The sequence below is a fragment of the Notechis scutatus genome, chromosome 1, assembly GCF_049901735.1.
Source record: "Notechis scutatus isolate UNSWTSFEM ecotype Mainland chromosome 1, rNotScu1.2, whole genome shotgun sequence".
Taxonomy (NCBI): domain Eukaryota; kingdom Metazoa; phylum Chordata; class Lepidosauria; order Squamata; family Elapidae; genus Notechis; species Notechis scutatus.
In genome coordinates, this window is record NC_142009.1 from 77,903,644 (window position 1) to 77,926,986 (window position 23,343).

General features: G+C 40.8%; 1 protein-coding gene across 1 annotated transcript; it reads right to left on the minus strand.

The window, feature by feature from the left end:
• Positions 1 to 569: 569 nt before the first annotated feature.
• LOC113417083 (uncharacterized) lies at positions 570 to 22,683 on the minus strand. The gene is made up of 11 exons (XM_087968842.1): positions 22,454 to 22,683; positions 20,961 to 21,013; positions 19,481 to 19,737; positions 18,156 to 18,371; positions 16,461 to 16,670; positions 8,471 to 8,625; positions 6,758 to 6,920; positions 6,046 to 6,249; positions 3,980 to 4,182; positions 1,676 to 2,262; positions 570 to 1,404 (listed from the first exon to the last, which is right to left on the minus strand). Exons 3-11 carry the CDS (start codon positions 19,719 to 19,721, stop codon positions 780 to 782), a joined length of 2,604 nt encoding a protein of 867 aa, XP_087824968.1. The 5' UTR covers positions 19,722 to 19,737; positions 20,961 to 21,013; positions 22,454 to 22,683; the 3' UTR covers positions 570 to 779.
• Positions 22,684 to 23,343: the final 660 nt, after the last annotated feature.

The following is a 23,343-nucleotide window of genomic DNA, read 5'->3' on the forward strand; positions in this document are numbered from 1 at the left end:
GCCACCTTATGGGACTACTCAGGAGGAGAAAGGACTCTACCTAGAATCATGAGCACAAAAATAAAGAAAAGGAGGAATTGTGGCTATTCTGCCTTAGCTATTTTGCCATAGAACAAATCTTGCCCAGCACGTACACCACTCAGGGCAAATTCCACTGAAACTGACAGGATTAACTACAAAAGTCTGTGTCAGCTAGAAACTGTGTATTTGGTATTAAGACATGTCTACCTGAAAACTATCAGTCATGTAGTTTGCTCCTTGTGTCACGTATCTTGGTTTTAATGATTAACTCTGTAACTTCTTTGTTTCCTGCAATCACCCCGCACCCCCGTCTTTGGAATCAGCACAATAAAAGGGGACAGCGCAAAGCAATCGGGGCCGCCGGGACAATTCCATCTGCCCCAGGCGCGATGTGTTTCCTCACCTAAAGAAACTGTTTGTTTTGTGTCTTTTTCTTTGTGCCTTGGCACTCACCCTCGCGAGGGCTCCGCTAAATTATTTCTTGAAAGGAATTCAGCAACAGACTGGAGAATTGAATCAACGGACCGGTCGCTCGACGCGACATAAAATAATGAAAAAGAAGCAATTATTTTAGAAACAATTATTTGTAAAAGCTATGTAAACAAGCATGAAAAAGTATACAGAATAACACAAAGAAATTGCTACTAGTAAGTCATACAGATGTGCTAGATCAAATGCCATTAATATTACTAATGAATTCTTGTTATTTCCTCTCTTATTATGGTAAATTGCTAACTTCATCTTTAGCAAATATCACATCATTGCTCTTTCTGTGGGGAAGTGTGTTCAGAGTCTTTCAATGATATAGAAGTTTCATTTTCTTTAGACGCCATTTCTGATTTGGTTGCATCTTCAATTGGACTCAATGTAGCTGTGCTCTTAAGCTGCTCTTGATCATCATTAAGGCCATCAATATCCTCCAAGAACACTGTCCCATCTTCTTTTTTGTGAGAGACAGAAGGCATAGATCTCAAATGCTCTTCCTTATCACTAATGAAATCATCTAAAAGAGCCACTTTATCTTCTTTTCTGTGAGGAAAACGCTCCAACTGTTTAGAGTCTGACCTTTCCCTTCTCACAGATTGTTCTGGCACGGTTAGCTCTTGTGCAGCCCTTACCCCAGTTGTAATCTCAGCTTCCTCTTCCTCTTCCTCATATTCATCTAAGAAAGCCACTCCATCTTCTTTTCTGTGAGGAAAACGCTCCAACTGTTTAGAGTCTGACCTTTCCCTTCTCACAAATTGTTCTGGCACGGTTAGCTCTTGTGCAGCCCTTACCCCAGTTGTAATCTCAGCTTCGTCTTCCTCTTCCTCATATTCATCTAAGAAAGCCACTCCATCTTCTTTTCTGTGAGGAAAACGCTCCAACTGTTTAGAATCTGACCTTTCCCTTCTCACAGATTGTTCTGGCAGCTCTTGTGCAGTTACCCCAGTTGCAGCTTCCTCTTCCTCTTCCTTATTCATCTGAAAGCCACTCCATCTTCTTTTCTGTGAGGAAACGCTCAACTGTTTAGTCTGACCTTTCCTTCCCAGTTGTAATCTCAGCCCTTACCCCAGTTGTAATCTCACTCTCCTCCTCTTCCTCATACTCATCTAAGAAAGCCACTCCATCTTCTTTTCTGTGAGGAAAACGCTCCAACTGTTTAGAGTCTGACCTTTCCCTTCTCACAAATTGTTCTGGCACTGTTAGCTCTTGTGCAGCCCTTACCCCAGTTGTAACCTCAGCTTCGTCTTCCTCTTCCTCATACTCATCTAAGAAAGCCACTCCATCTTCTTTTCTGTGAGGAAAACGCTCCGACTGTTTAGAGTCTGACCTTTCTCTTCTCACAAATTGTTCTGGCACAGTTAGCTCTTGTGCAGGCTTTGCCCCAGTTGCAATCTCAGCTTCTTCTTCATTTCCCTCATACTCAGTCAATGCCATAACATCTTCTTTTCTACAAGGTATGGGTAGGTCCTGGGTCATGGTGACTGAAGTCTGACTTTGAAGAGATGCTAATTCTGATTTGGTTAAATCTTGCTTCCACTCGGCTATATTGTCCTCTTGCTCCTGGAGAATCTTCATATATTCCACAGTACCCACAGAAGTCCTAGGTTCTGATGTCATCTGTGGAGTCACATTCTTACCAGATGTTGCATCTGACTTTAGTATGCTCTTAAAGGACTTCATGCTGAATCCTTTTGAATGGCCTGATGTACTTTGTTGAGGAGATACCATAGATTTTGTGAATGAGGAACTAACAGTCTGTAAGAAAACAAATATATTATATTATATATTATGAAAGACAGTATTAATGATGGCAATTCAACAGCATTCTTCCATTCTGTGAACACAAGTAATCACCTCTTCTTCCCACAAAGTAAATAAACAAACATTGAAGTACACGATAGAAAATCAGTAGATGGGAGAAAATAGGTAAGGAGGAAGTTTATACCAAACACATTTCCTCTTTGTAATCTGAATCCGCATTATGTGTCTGAGATAAAGACAGTGTACATCTGATTTTAAAAGTCTATCATCTGAGTAGCTATCGTCCTGATTATTACTGTTCCAAATTCCTAGGGGTCGCTCGGGGTTTTTTTGGGTTTGTGTTGCATTATTTACATACTTTGTTCCCCCCCTCCATCTAATCTATTACTGTTCAAATTCCTTTTGAAAACTATAATTTAAATAATCTTCAGATTCATTGGCTATAAACCATCCTTCCACATAGCCTTCAATCTCTGCTTTCGGACAATTATAAAATCTATAGAGAGATATTATTATAATTCCCAACATCCTAAATCAGCTTGTAAGAATTGTTATCCCAAACTAAAACCCAAGCCTTACTTTCCCGTAAGCACTTCCTCTCCAAAGATCGTAAATATAAACATTCGTTTCTTCCTTGCTAATTATCGCAGCATGAAGCCAAGCATTTTAGAGGGCAGGGGAGTGAGGGAAAAGGGCTATAAGATCCAATCTTTTACCCAGCTTCCTCATGAATCAAATTTGGAGACCTTCCCAACCATTTGAAGACCTACCCAACCATACAACTGGAGTCATATCCTTCTGATACTATAAGCAGGAAGGCCGAAGTAAAATTATGCAATAACAGTCACATGATTTTTCATTTAATGACTGAGTTGCTGGTCCCAACTTTAGTCACTAAACAAGAACTACAGCAAGTGTACAGTATTTGAGGCAGATGGGCACTGAGGCCTCAATCTAGACATTCAGAGACTATGGGTTCAACCGCTTTTAGTATTGTTTCCAATGAATTTCTACAGGAAGAGTAATTCTATCAGGCCTCCTTTATGAACATCTGATATTTTTATCAGACTAAAAGGCAAAAGGGACATAAGCTATTTCAGAGTGGGTTACTTCCTACGACTGGCATTACACCACAAGCAACACGTTTCTCCAGAGATTTTTCCCCCTCCCCAGTTCTGTTGTTCTCTTTTTCTTTTTTGTCATTTTATTGATTTTTATTTGTTGCTAGACAAATGCAAAGAATAAAAAATACAGTTTCATTGCCTTCAAGAATCTGAAAGACAAATAGCAATGAAACTGTATTTTTTATTCTTTGCATTTGTCTAGCAACAAATAAAAATCAATAAAACTGGGGAGGGGGAAAAATCTCTGGAGAAACGTGTTGCTTGTGGTGTAATTTTAAAAAATTATCTGGAACCACACAAAGGGCAGGGGTTCGTGCCAAAATCTCTACTCTGAGACGTTTAAATGAATCTTCATGTAGCTAGCACATCCTGCTTGAGCAAATCACAAAGACCATGATGATTTTATATTAATTTCTCTACCACCTTTCAACAGAAATGCTAATGACATGAAAGGGTCATTGTGATAAAATGCCTATCAAAGATCAGGCTGGTACAGAATTCACACTACCAAAAAAAAAAAAAAAAAGAACAAGAAAAAGGCTAAATTTTCTTGTTTAGAGAAAGAAATATCATCAAACACTCCTTACCCCTAATGAAGGACTTGGAGATTGCCAAGGCACTATGGTATTGGTTATTACACATACAGAAGCATTAATGTAGTTTTTTGTTGCCTGGATTGCTTCTCTTTGCAACCAGGGTATTAAAGCGAGTATGCCAGCTGCTGCAATATTGCAAACCCCGGTTACTACAAAGCCAATAGTATAACTGCCATACATGTCATACATTGCACCTGAAACAAAAATACATTGTTTACTTTTGTGCTTCCTTTCCCAAAACAGAATTTTCTTTCAAATTATACCATACATTCCAGTATCAAAAAGATTTAAGTATTCACAGCACACACCTTCCTGATCCCAAAAGCTATACAGGTGGTCCTTGTTTAACTGTGCTAATTGGAATTGAAAACTCCATCATTTAGCAACATGGTTTTATGTAAAAAAAAATGGTGACTGCTTAGCTGCAGCAGTTCTGGCAGTCCCAGTTGCCATTGTTAAGCAAGAACCGTGTATTTTGTTAAGTGAGAACATATTACGATCACAGCTTCTGACTTCCTGCTGGCTTCCCCACTGACTTTGTGAGGAGCAAGCAACAGAAATTGTTATTACGTGACTGCAGGTTGCTTCAATGGTTGCAAAGTCCCATTGTAACTACCACTTGTTCAGTGCTGTCATTAAGTGCTAAATGAGTGGTAATTAAACAAGGACCATCTATACAGGCATACATAGAAAAGCAAGAAGAAAGTCCCTAGTGACTAATGGACCCAGATAGGTTCCAAAGGGAGTGGCAGTTGTTCCTGCTATTGTGCTACAAAGCTCTGGTAGCCTCTTGGAATAAGAACATGACTGAAGCAACCATGGGATCCCGACACTCTATAGAAGAGATAAAGCAAGACAAGAGACATATAATGCTTTGCTGGCATTCAGCGAGGGATGAATTCGAACCTGGAAATGAAATGCTATTAAGACCTAACTAGTGGTGGCAAGTGTGACAAAGCATCATTAATTCGCTGTTTGTATTGTGTTTGCAGGTAACTGTCCTGCCACTCTGTTCTGGGTGGCATGAGTCCTCCTGGGCTCCTGAGTGGCTTATAGGGGCTTGGAGAACCTCTTGAGTGGGGCAATGAGGAGGAATTTGCTCAGCCATCTGCCAGACAAAGTTGCTCAGGTTCATTCTCAAGTGGACGCTGGCCATGTTGCAGGACACGTGGAAATACCAAGGAAAGGAGTATTGCTGTTATATGAACAGGTTTGAACATGTCTGAAACAGACAGTGTCTTTGGGGCTGTAAGCTCAGCCACCTGTTCTTTAAATCCATGTCCCTCCTTACTGATTAAACTGTGAATATGTTCTGATGATGGTCAATTTGTCTCACCAGCTTCTCAAGAAGCCAGGCATATACAAGATTTTTTTGGGGGGGTCATGCATCCATCCTTGCCCTATTTGACCTCTCTGCAGTTTTTGATATCCTTGACATGGAGTCCTTCTGGGTTGACTTTGACTTGGGGTGGGTGATATAGTGCTGTTCTAGTTCACTTCATTTCTGCAGGGCTGATTCCAGGTGAGGAGCTAGTTGGGGAGAAGAGGTCTGCTCGTCCTACCAAATCTGCCAGAGAAAGCATGCTGCGTGTCCCAACCATTAAGGAATTAAACTTGGGTCCCAGGCAGGCTGTCCTTGGTGTGCCACTCCCATTATGAGAACTTGATCCCCTCAGAAGTGAGGCTAGGCCCATCCCTTTCAATATTCCACAAGTCCCTTGGGACCAGGCTGTATCATCAGACCTGGCGGCTATTAGTGGACTGGGGAAATCCTATGATTCTATTTTACTGTGGCTAATATCATTCTCCCTGCTTAGGTGTTGTTTTCTTGTTTTGAAAGATGACAGTTTTAAAATATTTATTGGTTTTTCTTTTTAATTCACTGCTGTATATCATACTTGTGAGATCTGCAGGCATACAAATATAATAAATAAGCAAATAAACAAGCAAGCAAGCCTTGGGAAGAGTCAGTTCTTGGACAGATTAGCAATATACTTTTCTCTAGGCTAACAATGTTCAGTTGTACCTTTACAGACAAATCATACTACCTGGATTACCTGCAAAGGGTGGACCAAAACAGCTAATTGCATTGACAGCCATCATAAACCCCCAAGCAATAGGCATTTTCTCTGCTCCCATCAAATCAAATGTAAGGACAGGTAGGAGAACATAGTTTCCTGCATCAAAAAATCCCAAAAGGGAGCAAATGGCTACAAGAGCGCCAAAAGATGTGCAATGAGGAATAATAAAGTAGACCACACCTGAAAAATAAAACATGAAAAAACATGTTTCAATATGAACAAAATGTATTTATTTACCCTATAGTGTAAACTGAGATGGAACAACAATCATCAGGCTAATTTCCAATATTTTAGTTCTGCTTATCAAAAATTTTGTTTCTCAAGCAGTAGTGAGCTATCTTCCATGCTACATATTAAGGAACTTATGCATTGGTTCCAAGAGCCTAGTGCCTCCTGCTGGAGTACAATAAGGAAGTTAGATTCTCCCAATCTAGAACCCACCTCGTATCAGATTCCATTTCCCTAATTCCAAGTCATCATGTTCACCAGTGACTATGGGAACTGGAATTCAAGCCATCTCAAGAATGGCCTGAAGAAGACTTGGCAACAGTTAACTTTAAGGCACAGTGTTAACTTGCAGTTGTGCAGATATAACTGGTATGTGCAAGAAGTGATACTCTGATGCTTCTAGGTATAAAACCATAATTTCTCAGGCAAAACACATTCAGAAGCTTGCTGTGAAACTTACCAACAGATAATATGGATGCCTGATTAATATAAAGTCGGTCGATATTTTCAATATCACAAATTTTTCCAAACAGAAGAGAACTAATCATGCTGCTTACTCCAAGTCCTACCATGATATAGGATGCTTTTTCCAAAGGAATACCCAAATCACCTGCAAGTTTCATCTGTAAAAAAAAGCAACAGTGATTTTTAACATATTCTGGTGAACACCAGCCATAATTAAGCTAAACTTGTAATTAAGTATAGCCGCAAATCCAGTGACACTTGCTTAAAGATTTATGCAAATAAGTCAGCAAAAAATAGATGTGACTGACTGACAATTCAAACATTTCGTATTCCTCTCTTGACACTTCTACTTTCATTGGATACATTAGTATTCTTCAATTTGGTGCCTCCTTAATGCATTACCAAAAATCAAACTGAGACAGGACTATGGGATTTGATCCAATATATGAAGAGGGTGCCAAATTTAGGTCCTGAGGCAATGACCCCATGTCTTCTTCAAAAATTATTCCTCAAAAGTAATGACCAAGTATTATTCAAGTTTTTAAAGTTACTACAATCAAGACTGCAGTTGGTGTATGTGACGCTATTGAAATAAGTTTACTCTTGTTCGCAGTGACCACCTACCTATGTGACCACATAGGGCAATCTTACAGCTACTAAAAATAAATCAACGTGGCCCAGATTGGTGTAGCCCTTCTCCAAAATTGAGTTAAGGATGAAAAGACTGGAAAAGATTGAATGCTTAGTCACATGTCTTAAAATATTTAGAATATACAGGTTTTACATATTCTATAACAATAAGCATTCTAAGCCAGAGTTCGCCAACGTTTTGTTGTGATTCGCCAGCAGCAGGTGCAGATGGCAGAGGTCTCTGATAGCGAGGACTCGGACGTGGGGTCTGCATGTGATGCAGGAATGGGGCCAGGACTATCGGAGAGTGGGGTGCTGCCTTCAGAGCTTTTAGAGTCTGGCAGCAGTGATGCAGAGGACCCCAGGGAGCCTGTGCCCAGTGCGCATGCGCACAGGGCTGCTCGAAGGAAAGAGCAGCCGAAGCAGCAAGGGCAACTTGGGAGTAAGGCTGGAAGGTGATGGCCGCTCCCATAAAGGATAAAAACCAGCCCTCGGGGATGTGTTCTTTGCAGGAAGCAAAGAAGTTATTTAGACAGAGTCCTTGTTGAAGCCCTGCTTACTCTGGTTTGTTTTTGAAACTTCTGTCGGTGGATACTTAGTCAGTAATTAGTCTTCTGTTCTTGGCAGCCTTTTTGCAACCTTGAAAATGCTTGCTTTTGATATCAGACAATTAGGTTTAACTGTCTCTTGGCTGGGAATGTACTGAATTCAAAGCACAGCATTAAAATAGGTTTGCTTTTATACAGTTTGTGTTTGTTTAATTTGAACAAGGCTTGGGTCAAAACACATTTGTGGCTTTGCAGATCAGCAGGGTGGGAGAAGAGATGGTTCCACACGAGCAGGTGGCAAACGCATGTACGCAGTTCCATTTGCACTTCAAAGGAGTATGCGCATGTACTCGGCCAGTGCGCGTACAAGTGAGGATGTGCCTGTGCGTGCACACACTCGCCAGCCATTATCATGGACTGGTTCCAAACCCCTCATGGCCCACTAGTGGGCCATGGCCCACAGGTTGGGGACCCTTGTTCTAAGTTATAACAGAAAAGCCAAAAAAAAAAAAAAGATAATGACAACTTACCATATGCACAAAAGGTATGTAGAATCCAAATTTTGCTAATCCAAGAGAAATGACCCATACCTCAAAAATACGATCTTTCCATAAACCTAAATCAACTATAAAGCCTCTTAGTGGCGATGTTTTAAATTTTTCAACTACACTTGGATGAGCTCTATCTTTAAAATACAAAGTAAAAACAAGAGAAATTATTGCTGCTGTTTACACAATGCCCTAGAATACTGATGAATTTCATCAGAAAGCAACAAAATACAAGTTATGTGCAACTCGCATAACATAAAAAGCATATCACAAATGACCACAGGACAGATTTGTGTGATGTTTAACCAATTATTTTGAGGATGATTGCAAATAATGGTTTTACATACCATAAAAACCTATGCTAACATTTCTTGCTCGACATGGCTGGAGCAGATACAGCCATTAGGGAGAATGAGTTCCTTGTACACAAAAAGTTTGCTTTTATCATGAATAGGGACCACACCTTTTTTTTTCTATCCTGGTGCCTACAATTTCCAAAATGCAGCCAGCATGTTGGGTGGGGATGGGTAAAAGGCATAAGAAATGGCCTAGAAAAACATGAGGAAAAGCCACTACCAAGGCAACAATCAAACAAGTGTGATCCATTCCAAGAAACTAATTTCAGTAATCATCTCAGACACACCCCTCCCTGGTTCACACAAATATAAAGTGAGGGCAGAACTAAGAACATTGGGAGTTGCAAGTTTTTTTTTACTATAGCTCTTCCAATAAAAGTAGTTTTAGACCTAAAGTATGTGGCATTGATTTCTTAGTCTAGTCCAGTGGTCGCCAACCAGTGGGCCAGGGACCACTGGTGGTCCACGAGAAAATGTTGGTGGTCTGCAGAGAAATGTCCCCCCCCAAAGCAATTAATCCAGGCTGCACGGGAACACAAGGTTGCACCACCCACATGGCCGCCCACCCGCTGGCCCCTACCCTTTGGCCAAGTGCAAACCTTACCTTGAGTAGAGCCACGCGAGCTGGAACTGGAAGGTGAGACCAACGGCAGGGGAGGGAAATCCACCCCAGGGTGGCTTGCTGACGTTGGTGGGAAAGTCAGTCCCATATTCCAGAACTGCAGTAGTCACAGGACTGGCCGTTTGGTCACTAATGGAGGCCCATATATATATATGTATAAATGATGCTCCTCCAGTCCATGGAAGGCCGGTGCACCCGGGTGGAGGAGCAGCTGCTCCGGGGTGACCAAAGGGCCAGTCCTGTGACTACGGCAGCTCTGGAACATGGGACCAACTTTCCCACCAACGTCAGCAAGCCACCGTCAGTCAAAATTCAAATTAGTGGTCTGCGGGATTTAAAATTATGAGTTTAATGGTCCCTGAGGTCCAAAAGGTTGGCGACCCCGGTCTAGTCTACTTTATAGGGCTGACTGGATAATGGGAGCTGCAATTTAATTCAGTTTTCCCCAGGTTAAGGAAATTGTTCTAGATATCTGATGTAACTACTTAGTTGCTTTGCATTTGCAATTTGTATTCTTGGAAGCAAGCAACATGGGTGATTTAGGAAATGAATTGGGTTGCTTCAGTGAAATCCTAGGCCTCAATTTCTGGGGTGTTAAACTGAAAAGAGACTTTTTTTTCTAAGCATGTGTTTACCCAAAATCTTAACAAGTTTACATAAATTTCAAGAATTAAACTGCAGTATTTCCCAGCAGAATGGATTTATCTTCTATTATAAGGCATACTGATAGGATCTTTCTTAATGAAACTGTGACAGCTTTTCTGTTCCCCAAAGTGTCATATAAATTTATTAAATAAAATAAGCAGGTGACAGGTCTTGTGTTGTCCAGACAGTATATAGGTAATGGGAATTGAGTTAGTTAAGTTAGAATTGGGAGCTGTCCCCTTAAGGGAATGCCTCATGGTAAATGTAGTTAAGATAAGACCAAAGTTCATGTCATGTGGTCACATCTGTAATCCTGATTGATCACTGAATTGAACCTTGGTTGGATTGGGGGAGGTTCCTTCACTCTTGCCTGGACTCCAGCAGCATGCTCGTGCCTCATCCCCTTGCTCCTTCGTTATGGGATGAAAGATCACTATTCTTTTACACTATGAAGCCAGCTATGCAAAGAATTGGACATTAGATGGATCTCAACGGAAACGTGAGTTATATTTGAGGATGCCTGGTGAATCAATAAAATAAACTTTGTATGGAAGCCTTTGTAGAGTTGTCTGTCTGTCTTTATATTCAGCCAGTAATTATAAAAGACAGAACAGTAAAAGAATATTGAGATCTGAAATCCTACAGTAAAAGAATAGTGCTGATCAGAACTCCCTCAGTAAAAGAATGATGTTATATCTGAATTCCTGTGAAGAATAAAAGCAATTTGAATTCCTGTGACAAGAGTAAAAGTATATTGAAATCGGAACTCCCAAGTGAAAGTACAATGCTAATCTGAGTTTCCAGAGTAAAGATATAAAAGTTAATCAGATTGCCTTTGAAAGTCTCTCTCTCTGTCTCTTTCTCTTTCTGAGCAACAAAGTTTTGAAGCCTGTTTGAATTGCTGGGAGAGGCCAGAAATCCCCCATCTCTTCCTGTAGTCCTCCAGTTACTGTCTTCATACCCTTTACAAATGCAGTTGAAAGAAACTAAGTAATCCTTTCTCCTGCCCTAAAAAAACAGAGAAACTGCATTTTCTCTAAATCTGGAGTGGCTTTACATTCCTCACTAGAGGACCCCTCTAGTCAGTTTATGAGGGTATCCAAGCAACAGGGTCATAAATTCTTTAGTGCTGAGCCGTCTCCATAGCAATGGGCCATATACCCCAAGAGAGAAACCAAATCCAGCAAGCAACTTAAAGACAGGAATACAGCTTGCCGTTTCTCTTTGCTGACAAAGCCAAAAAGATTTTTTCCTTTACTGAAAATTAGAGGTGATCTACAGTTAAAGAATAACAGCCTGCATTACTCAGCAAAGGGAAATCACTTAATCATAGTTGCCCATGCATTGGACTAAAGTATAACATCCTTTGATTACCTTTCCTCTCAGCATAACTGCCTGCAATTCAGTTTTTCACAGCCCAACTGCCTGCCATTCAACTACTAGCTTGCAGCACCATCTGGTGGTCAAGTAGAGAATTTCACAGGAAATTTCTAAATTCACCTAATAGCTTGTAGCAACCCCTTGCAACATAACCCCAAGGGTCAAGCACCAATAAGAGGCCAACCTGTGTACTGCGCCAGTGTCTTCCAAACCTAGCAAGCACGACTAACAGGCCAACCTGTGTACCGCACCAGTGTCTTCCAGACCTGGCAAAGCACACCTCTAGTGGTCAACTACTGAATTTTACAGAAGTTTCTAAATTCAGCCATTAGGAATACAACCTACATTTACTGTACAGTGTATCTGTGTGCTGTGTGTGTATTATTCAAACACTTCTCTCAAATATGTCTCCCTGTATGCGCTCATTCTCCTAAGCCACATGCCTGCAACACCACCTAGAGTACTGAATTTTACAGAAGTTTCTAAATTCAGCCACACACCTGCAAAGCCATCCTAGTGAAAAAAAAGCAGAATTACACGGAAAACCGCTAAATTTTCCGAAATTCACCTTTTCCCAATTTGAACCATGGCAACATCTTCAGCCACAACTGATGTCTCTGATGTAGCAGAGAACTCGAACCCTCCACCCACCCTTGATGTAAATGTGGAGCCTGGTTCCCAAGGCCAGTTTCGGATGTCCAATGTTCTGAAGAGGCTACATTACCTCGGAAAGCCTACAACCTCAGACAGTACAGGAAGCTCACCGAACCCATGAAGTCATGCTTGAGGGAGGATTGGGACAGGCAATATTGCCGCTATGCAGACTCATGGTCGGAGCTGGAGATCTCTGAAGCCCCAAAATGCAAGCTGTCCCTCAAGAGAATCTGCACATTGCTAGATGATCTAGATGACCTTTTCGCACGGTAGAGAAACAGATAAAGTAAATTCAAGTCCATCCAGTCAAAGCTGGGTGACCCAAAGCTCCAAGAACACATCCAATGCTTTGAGAAGTTAAACAAGGAATGCGAAGACTGCGTTCAGGAAGGCAAATACTCCTTCCACGACACGCTACAGCTGGAAGAAATGTCGAGGGAGAGGGCTACATCCAACATAGCCTCTCGGTCACGTGTGGCCTCCACTCACTATTCTAAGAAAGCCTTCTCCCTCCATCCTAAGCCAGCTAGATCTCAAGCGGGTTCTAGCGTCTCACAGCAATTCTCTGCTGCTAGCTCTTCCCATCCTTCCAAAGCATCCTCCCGTCGCAGCAACGCATCTAAGGCCTCCAAAGCAGCAAGTTATGCCGACCGAGCTGCAGAAGCTGAAATAGAAGCTGCAATAGCAGACACAGATCTATGTGCAACAGAAAAAGTGACACGGCAGAAGGAGGCAGTAGCAGCTCAAGCAGAAGCCCAGTCCAGCCAACAAGCAGCAATGGCCAAAGCTCAGGCCAAATTGGAGTTGCTCAAACGTCAAAGGGACACAGCAAGAAAGACAGCATGGGCCACAGCATTACAAAAGGTGGCCAACATCGCCTCCCTCAACTTCCACCGTGGAGAGTTGGAAAGAGAGAGTCCAGATAAACGTGTCAAGGCCTACATGGATGAGCAGCACTCGCTACGACACGAGCAGGCAAAACTGGCACAGTTAGCAGTATCCTAAAACTAGGGATCGAAGGGGAGAATCTCAACCACAGGCTCTAGATGACATTCCAAAAAGTGACGTAGTCAGACCTAAAACTCGAGATTCCATTCCCGAAAACAAAAAACCCACACCAAGGTCTCAAGACCTACAGGGCAAGCAACTTAGCCCACCAGTTACTATGAAGATTTCTCAACAGGTAGGCATGCAAGCAGCTACAGTTGCCACACTCAATCCACAGGCAAAAGAGTTCCTGCCACACCCTGCAGGCAACTCTAATGCAGATGTATGGCAAGACGAATGTGATACCCACACCCAGCAGCAAGACAGTCTACCTGCGCATGTGTTAATGGATCATGAACTCCTCATAAAGTACTCTGAGGAGAACCACGAACCGTCTACATACAACACATGCCCTCGAGCCAGAACGTCATGCCTAGAAGGATGCTGACAGCAATAAGCATCCAGCCGCTCTACAACCAGACTCTGAGTCACCACAGCAGACAACTCATAACCCTCCCTTGGCCAAGGAGCCTCAGCGTGCCAGAGGCACCCCTGGAGCCAGTGGTGAGTTTCAATTGCACTGCAGTGTGCGACAACACATTATTCCCTCATTTGTGTCATCAGATCTGCTTAGCCAACATCTACCCCAATGGACGCCCAGAAGAAGCAGTGAAGTTTTGTGTAATAGTGGATAATCAGAGCACTCGCTTGCTGGCCAGATCCACATTCTTCAACCTCTTCGCTGTTCCAAAGGAAGAAATGCACTTCACGATATCAACATACACTGTACCATGAAGCACGGCAGGGAGGAGAGCTACTAGACTCTGTATAGCGTGACTAGGTGGGAGTTGACGGTTCCCACTGCTGCCTATGTTAGAATGGGATGGGATACCAGATGCCGCAGCCAGATTGCAACACCAGAGGTAGGAAGCAACATACTTCACCTGAAGCACATGGCTGATCACTTTCCTGCTTTAATCCGGTAGCCAAGATTTTGCTCTTGTTGGGAGTAGGCGTACCTGACGCTTTCATTCACACTGAAGTAGTCAAAGGCCCAACAGGCTCCCCATTTGCCTTCAAGACAGTGCTAGGATGGGGGATCACAGGGATAGTCTGCATCGATCGGCTGCAGGCCCCATCCCAGGCAAATGTCTTCAGAACATCTATCCCAAAAGCTTGCCAACACCCCTTGGAACCATTGGAAGCAAGAGTACCTGTCCACCCTACAAGGCCGCCAGAAGTGACCAGCAGACTTTCACCAAGAAGCTCTACACCAGACCGGTCACCGACCTAGTGTTGCTGCAGAGAAAAGCTAAACTTGAAGATTGAACCTCAAGCTTTGCATGCATTGCTTTGTTTGATGCTATATTACTGTTTACTGTTTATCTTAGTTGTATAGTTAATTGATAGTTAGTTAGTAGTGGAATTTATAATTCCAGGCGGGGAGTGTGCTGTCCAGACAGTATATAGGTAATGGGAATTGAGTTATTTAAGTTAGAATTGGGAGCTGTCCCCTTAAGGGAATGCATCATGGTAAATGTAGTTAAGATAAGACCAAAGTTCATGTCATGCGGTCACATCTGTAATCCTGATTGATCACTGAATTGAACCTTGGTTGGATTGGGGGAGGTTCCTTCACTCTTGCCTGGACTCCAGCAGCATGCTCGTGCCTCATCCCCTTGCTCCTTCGTTATGGGATGAAAGATCACTATTCTTTTACACTATGAAGCCAGCTATGCAAAGAATTGGACATTAGATGAATCTCGACGTAAACGTGAGTTATATTTGAGGATGCCTGGTGAACCAATAAAAGAAACTTTGTATGGAAGCCTTTATAGAGTTGTCTGTCTATCTTTATATTCAACCAGTAATTATAAAAGACAGAACAGGTCTCTTTATTGACAATAGCTGAGGTAGACCTTTCCTAAATTCTTATCAACAGAATACCCAAATTAGATTGCAGGCAGAATGATAAATGAGAATGGTGATAAAGGTAATTTTGGAAGAGTAAAAGTTATCAAAAAAATCTATAGTGGAATACCTCTGAGATCTGGGAAACAGATAGATAGATAGATAGATAGATAGATAGATAGATAGATAGATAGATAGATAGATAGATAGACAGACAGACAGACAGACAGACAGACAGACAGCAAACATGTTGACTTCCTTTCTAGCTACTGCCAGGCTATATGGGTCTGATCTTGCATTTATATTCAGCTTCTTGAAATAATTTTACCCTAAAGGAAATCAACTCTGATTCTCCTTTGGAAGGACAGATACTGAAGCTGAAGCTCAAATACTTTGGCCACCAAATGAGATGACTCATTGGAGAAGACTCTGATGCTGGGAAAGACTGAAGGCAAAAGAGAAGGGGACAGCAGAGGATGAGTGTCATTGACGCAGTGGGCATAGTGAAGAGTCCGTGAGACAATGGAGGACAAGAGAAGACACGGAGGTGCTATGGTCCGTGAGATTACCAGGGGTCAGATGGGATTTAGGGACTGAACAACCTGAAATAATCCCTGACAGACAAATGTCACTACAATCATTGACCAGAATCTGAATTTAATAAAATACATGATTGTGAAACCTACTTTTACTGCACACTTAAAATGTGTCAAGTTCTTATCTATTCACATGTCCAATGAATTTATGACTTACAAGACATTCATTTTCTATTCTATTCCACATTATTGGCTGCTACATCATACCCACATCCAGATGCAGAAAAAATTGATTTAGATATTACAAGATGAGGGAAACTAAACATATATCTATCTACCTTTTCAAAACAGTCCTGGGAAGGATTTGTAATCCATCCTTCTGAGGTCGGTAAAATGAGGACCCAGATTGTTGAGGGCAATATGCTGTCTCTCTATAAACTGCTTAGAGTGGGCTATAAAGCAGTATCTAAATCTAAATGCTATTGCTATAATTCCATCTATAGTTGATGGTTATGTATTATCTTATTAAAGACTTGCCCCAATTTAAATAAAATGAGAAAGGGTCTTTGAAAAATGGTCTATGAAGGGATGCTGAAATAATGTAGGGTCACTTTTTAATTTAAGCAATGCACAATTTCTTGTATCTGTTACATAATTTCCACTTGCTATATGACATTATCCATTGGGGCATTCAGCTTATAACATGCATCCCAGATTGAGATCAAATTGCAAACTTGGTTGCAATAGTTGTAGGGGAATTCAGAAGCCTCAAAAGAATTCTTTGTGTTATTTTGTATTATTATTTTACCTAATATGGATTCCCTCCCCCCCCCCATGAAAAAGGAGATATTTAATTAAAAATGCCTAAAGCAGTTACATACGTTTTTGAAGAGGCTTGTATGCAAATCCAGCTATAATACATATGGATAGAATTCCACTATATACACGCAAACTATCTCTCCATCCAAGATTCTGAATTAAATAATATTGAAGTTTATTCTGTACGAAAATTCCTGCAGCTCCTCCGGCCATCACTAATCCAGTGGCAAATGAACGCCTTGTAGTAAAGTAAAGGCTAACCATTATCATCCCTATCAAGAAATAACAGTAATTTAAAGTAGTTATTTTATACTGAAGTTCAGTCACACGTTTTATTTAACATGATAAAGATACCAGGGAAAGGAGAAAGCTTATACATACGTCCATTACTGTTCTTTATTTACAGTTAATGGGGCTTGCTCTCCGTTGCATGTATGCTGGGGTCATTTGCAAGCCAAACTAATTTTAAATCTGATGAATGCAATAACTGGGATTTATACTCCCTTTGTGATGGGTAGGATGAGATTTTATAAATATGCAAAGTTTTGGTGGGCCATTTCCTAGCTTTTCAAATCCAGTTAGAGCAAATACCAATGGACTGAAAAGGGCTAAAACAGGCATGTTAAAGTTTCGAGACTTAACAGACCTACTACATTTATTTCAACTTTTAAAAAATCAAATTAAATTCAGGCATTTTGCACCTTTTTTAATATGATGGAAACATCATTCTGGATTTGTAGAAAATAGTAACCCAGGAGTAAATTTTCTAAAGCCTAGTTTAAGATATGGCTGCTCAGCATTCCTTGGACTAAGAGACAAATTAGCTCTGACTGGCAGGTGGAATATTAGATTAGACATGTTAAAAATAATAGTTTGGGTTAGGTTCAACTAAATTTGAAAGGGGTGTAGTGGCAGCTTCAGCTAACATTGGCTCCTTCAGTTTGCAAACAGATAAGCACAGATGTGGAAATGTCTACCTTTTTAAAAAAGTAGTTTTAATAGTTTTAATGTGTTTTCTTTACTGGGGTCCGTATTTGCTAAAATGTATATCTTATAGTTAACTTTGATTTGCATCAATCTGAATTCATATCTCTTAATGATAAAGAAAATATATAATCAGTTCTTCATGGAATATAAAAAGCGCCTCCAGGTAGAAATTATTTTCTAGCCTTAGCAAATTGTTTTTCCACTGTAAATTACAAATAGAACTTTAACTTTTCATACTACATAGGATGCACTTTCAAAATGTATATCTCCCTCTGATAAAATATCACATTTAGCAAACCAGCTATTTATAAAACTGTTTTAAAATCAAATATTCTATTTGTGCTCTAGTGTTTATTGTGAAATTATTTATACAATGATTTGAAAAAATGTGAAGCTGTGTTTAGGGTGCATGTTTTTAACTGAACAAAGCCCAATAAACTATAAAAATAATGAGTATCAGTAGGATTGTACAAGTACAAAATCTTATTCTCTATTTTTTTTTACTATTTTTATACATTAGGTTTTTTTTCCAGTTTTTACAATTTCCAATTCTTTATTTTAGGAAATTAAAATGCATGATACCTTGTTCTATATATGTACTGTTATGAATTACATCTTTCAAAATAAAGAACGCAGTTATTATTTTCTCATGAAAAAGTGCTGCCTATATTATAGCATTATTTTTCTGCCACAAAAGCAAAGCAAAGCAAAAGTACATTTTCAAAACCAGAAGAAATGTGACAAAATATGATTTTATTGTAAAGCGTTACCTGGAGTGTAGGCCAGACTTGATCCTACACCAACAATGATTCCATGAGTGAAAAACAGCATTGGTAAATTATGAGTATATGATGACCACACTAGACCACCTATGGTAACTAGATTTCCAATTAGCGCCACTTTTATAGCTCCATATTTCACCAGAAGTTTTCCAGAAACAGGACCAAATATCATAATGAAAGCATAGCTGATAGATCCAATCCAAGCTTAAAAAGACAAATATATTCAATTAAACATATTAAAAAAACAATAATATCAAATCACTTGTATTATTATGGAAATGACTCTCATTCTTGTGGTTTTCAACAGCACTGACATATAGTTTAAACCAGGGGTGTCCAACCTTTCACCTTCCCTGGGCCACATTAGAAGATGAAAATTTAGTTTGGGCCGCACATAAAATAATTAATTAAATTAAATTAAATTAAATTAAATAATTAAATAATTAAATTAAATTAAATTAAATTAAATTAAATTAATTAAATTAAATTAAATTAATTAAATTAAATTAAATTAAATTAAATTAAATTTTATTATTTATTATTTATTAAAAATTATTTATTTTTTATTTTATAATTTTCCAGCCAAATTTTGCGGGGTGGGGGGAGGGGGGAAAGAAAGCTCGCCCGCCTCGCGCCTACCTCTCCTCCTGCAAATGCAGCAGCGGCAGCAGTGGTGGCAGGGGCAGAAGCAGCAGCAGCGGCGGCGGTGGGGGCAGAAGCAGCAGCGGCGGCGGCGGGGCAGAAGAAGCAGCAGCGGCAGCGGCGGGGGCAGAAGCAGCAGCGGCCGGGGCAGAAGCAGCAGCGGCAGGGGCAGCAACAGCAGGAGGTGGCGGGGTGGGACTTTGGGCTGCGGCTGCCCACCTTTTCTGTTGCTCGCCTCGCCCCACCTCGCGCCTACCTCTCCTCCTGCAAATGCAGCAGCGGCGGCAGGGGCAGAAGCAGCAGCGGTGGCGGCGGGGGCAGAAGCAGCAGTGGCGGTGGCGGCGGCAGAAGCAGCAGCGGCGGCGGCAACAGCAGGAGGTGGTGGGGCGGGACTTTTGGGCTGCAGCTGCCCGCCTTTTCTGTTGCTCGCCTCGCCCCGCCTCGCGCCTGCCTCTCCTCCTCCTCCTTGCTGGATCTTTCACGAAGGTTGGGGTGGGCGTTGGGCCGCATTACGAGGCAACCTGGGCCACATGCGGCCCGCGGGCCACGGGTTGGACAAGCCTGGTTTAAACCATTTGCTTACAGACTGTTAAGCAAGATACAATTATAAACAAAACTGCAGTACAATATATCAAAGCTATGCTGAAAATCTTAATGTAACAATGACCTACCTATCTGTGAGTTACTTGATTTAAAAGTGTCAAGAAGGGGCATCATGTAAACACCAAAGGCGCTATGAAATCCACCAACAAGCAAGCCGTGAGTAGCAGCAGCTAAGACTACAACCCAGCCCCAGCCCCCATTCGGAGGGGGATGTAAAAAAGAGATATCTTTACTGATCTCATCCAAAGTACATGTTCTTCTTAATCCCCGTTTTTTCACCATAGCACGAAATTTATTTAAAGTAGGCATGACTGGGAACAAAGAACTGTAGAAACAAAAAAAAATGTATTACTAATCTCTCAAATAGAAAAGATTCAGCACACCTGTCCAATAAGCAGACTTTTCTTACTAAAGCAGCATGTACACATACAAGTGTTTGCATTACGACCATGTCAGCAACAGTTCAAACTTGTGACAGTGCTTAACCAGGGGCACTTACAATTGGTCTGCAGAGTTCCGGCCATCGCAGCGTCTCTGCAGTTACAAGATTGAGATCTGGGTGCTTGGCGGCCGGTTTGCAATTGCAATGTCGCAGCAAGCTGCTATCATGCTAGTGCAATGTCCAAAGTTTCCTGCTGACTAGGAAAGTAAATGGGGAAGTGAGCAGGAAGTTGGAAATCACTGTCATGTAAGGTCCTTGTTTAATGATCCACAGGGTGGTTTCTTAATGATGGCAACTGGGACTACCCTCCCTCAGCAGCAGTGAAAATGCACCACTGCACTGCTTACCAATAGCAATTCCAATCCTAATTGTCTTCATAATCCAAAAAGCTACCTGTACTGCCCACTGGCAAAGCTGGCTTGACTATTTATTTACAGCTTTTCATAAGTTATCTAAGAGATATTACACATGACAATTCCTACAAGCATAATTTCACAATTAATTTTATAACACTATAAAAGTAATTGCATTTATCAGTGAATATTTGACTATTAGAGAAGTGCTAGGTGTAAAGGGATTTTTTTTACAAGTGCCTTGTTTCCGTTAATATTGTCAAGCCCCAGAAGAAATCAGGAGATTCAGGAAGTTCACATGAGTATAAAGGTTTATTGCAAGCTTACCCTTTCTACAAAAATCTGACCCATTAACAGTCAAGGGAAATAAATAAAAGATAAGAGAAGCATTCAAAGTGGGCTGGACTTAGATCTCTTGTGGGCATGCAATGACTTTTGTCTTATGATGCATTTGACCTCAGGCTCAGCCTGGTCATCTCTTACAAATATTTCTAATGTCAGACAAATGTTCCTGAAGCATGCATAGGAGCTAACTAAAATATCTTCTACTTCTATTTGCTAACTTTAAATACTTTAAAATTATAAATTGGTTTTTCATAAAAGCAGAGAATATAATTCTGAGAGAAAACCGTCCCTTAAGAAAGCTGATATTTTTTTCCTAAAATCTATGGATCGATATACTTTTAAATATTTTGTACACACATATACAAGACACAAAGTAGAGTTATTGTGTTAGTATATCAAGGCACTTACCTGACTCAGCTTATTTACAGAAAAATTATTTATCTTTATTATATATAGAATATCTGTTCAAAGAGGAAAAATACAGAGATTATGAAATGATTCTAGTGCAAATATTGGTTCCTCCTTTTTCTTAAAATTCTTTTTGCCTGAAAACAGATATAAAAAATTATTGAGGGAATAGATTTTATTAAAAACACACAAACACCTTCATTGTCATATTGTCTTACAGTTTAGAAAGATGCAGATAGTAATTTTATGCTCATTTAAAGTGGAAGAAGTAGGGCTATTTAGGCATTAGAAAATAAAGAAATGCTTTAGAATATGCCAAGGCTTAACGCAGCATTGGTTTGCAAGTCTTTAAAACAGCTACACTTTATTCTGGAATCATACAGCTGCTGCACAAAAATGCATTTAATTTGAATAAGCGCAGAGTTGCTGCCTTCAAAAATCTGCATAGTATTTTAAAAAGAAATATTGTAGCAGTTTATTGTTTATTTAAAACCAAAATGGGCACCTATCTGAACATAAACATTTAACCTGTGATCTAATTTTATACAACCCCAAACATGTGTTATCTTTTCTTTCCTTTTCCAAGTGATTCATGGAAAAGAAAGAGTACCCGCAGGTTCAAACTAGGATGCCTGTCCACCAATTGTAATACTTATATTGTCCACTGTTTCATGTCCTGCACAGCATAGTTTTTAGTGGAATTCAATTCTTTTGTCTACTCATATTCCTCACCCACACATAAAATATTCATAATTTCAGGCATGTTCTTATACAAACCTGCAAGTAATCTTTATTACTAAAAAGTAAATTGACAGCCCTGCGACCATTACATCAAAAATTAGCAATTGTGGAACATGTTTTTGAATATTCAAAATAACTTCTGTCCAACAATAAAATCACAGTCAAATTCTCTGATTTAGAACATAGAATGAAGTTGGAAGAGACTTCGAAGGTCTTCTATCTAGCCCAACCTCCTGTTCAAGGCAGGAGATCTTAATTTACCTAATGAATGCATTTTATAGGTGCTCAAAAGCATCGTTTTGGTTTTCTGAATATGCTACCAGTTTAAAAGTATCGTGTAAATAATCAACTGAACCTACTTCGTTTCGTTTCTACCCAAAGTATAGGAATATCCAATAATCTTTTAACAAGTGTTAACAATCCAAAGGTGCTGTTTTCAACTGGACTTTGTTTTTCCTTGAACAACAAAGTTACGTATCTCATCCAAAAGGCTTCTTCAGTTCTGACCATGGATGAGAAAGCGAAACATCCCTCAAGGAAAAACAAAATCCAGTTGCCTTTTGGAAAAGCACCTCTGGGACAACCAAGATCTGAGAATCTCCAAAGCCATTAAGTGTTAACAACAGGATTTCTTAAATAACACAGGTTTAAGCAACGCCAAAACCTCTGGGGCGAAATCAGTTCAAAGTTGAGTTTCTCCATAAATGTGCTTCAGCAGAAGAGAGTTAATCCTGCGCGAGACAATATCATACCAAGTCCAATTCAGTTCCCATCTTGTTCCTCCTCCCATATTGTGTGCCTGTCTTAATATCTTCCTTTTCGTTATGCCCTACGATAATGCCACCGCTACTCTCCTCTTCAAGCTATTACGTAACCCTCCTTTTCCCAACAGTTAGCCTAGACAACGGTGGGTCACCCCATTATTATGGGATACAACCCCCCTGCGAAGCTCGGGTCTTCCACCGCCCACATTTACACACCTTTCACCTAGCCCAGCCTCCAAATGCCCCCCCCCCCACAAGCGGAAGGACGCTGACTCTGAAAAAGACCACGGCTCCAGTAAAGGAAAGCGAAAGCTTTGTGACGTATGACGTAAGAACGCTCCTGAAAAGTGGGGTGGGGTGGGGTAGGAGAGCGTCGAACTTAAGGCGCCCCGCAGTTCCATATCGGAGGCAGCAGGAATAGAGCGGGAAACTGTGAAGGGCGGGGCTTCTCCTGTATGGGCGGCAATTTTTGTTCTGAGTCCAACGAGGCCGGCCCGGGCGTTACAAAGCACTGAAGTGGAAGCGGAAAAGCGACCACCGTCTATATGGAGATTCTCAGCCCTCCAGGTCATGGTTGTCCTAAAGGAGCTTTTATTTCAAGAGGCAACTGGACTCTCTGGGTTTTTGTTTTTTTTTTGGTTTTTTTCTTTGAAGACGTTTCGCTTCTCGTCCAAGAAATGAGCTTGAAGCAGTTTCTTGGATGAGAAGCGAAACTTCTTCAAAGAAAAAGAAGCAAAAACAACCACTACCAGAATGTCCAGTTGCCTCTTGAAAAAGGTCCTTTGGGGAAAGCAACCACCATTCCCCGACGAGGCTGATTTTGTGGAGGTAGCTTATATTTTGTGGAGGTAGCTTGGCCTCAGTAGCATTCAGGCGTA

Excerpts from the sequence above, each read along its gene's own strand:
- LOC113417083 (XM_087968842.1), bottom strand. The coding sequence starts at position 19,721 with ATGCCTACTTTAAATAAATTTCGTGCTATGGTGAAAAAACGGGGATTA. Across the intron at positions 8,626-16,460 it reads ATACAAGCCTCTTCAAAAAC|ATAGAGCTCATCCAAGTGTA; the intron begins GTATGTAACTGC and ends TGTATTTTAAAG. Across the intron at positions 4,183-6,045 it reads TTTTGGTCCACCCTTTGCAG|GTGCAATGTATGACATGTAT; the intron begins GTAATCCAGGTA and ends TTTTTGTTTCAG.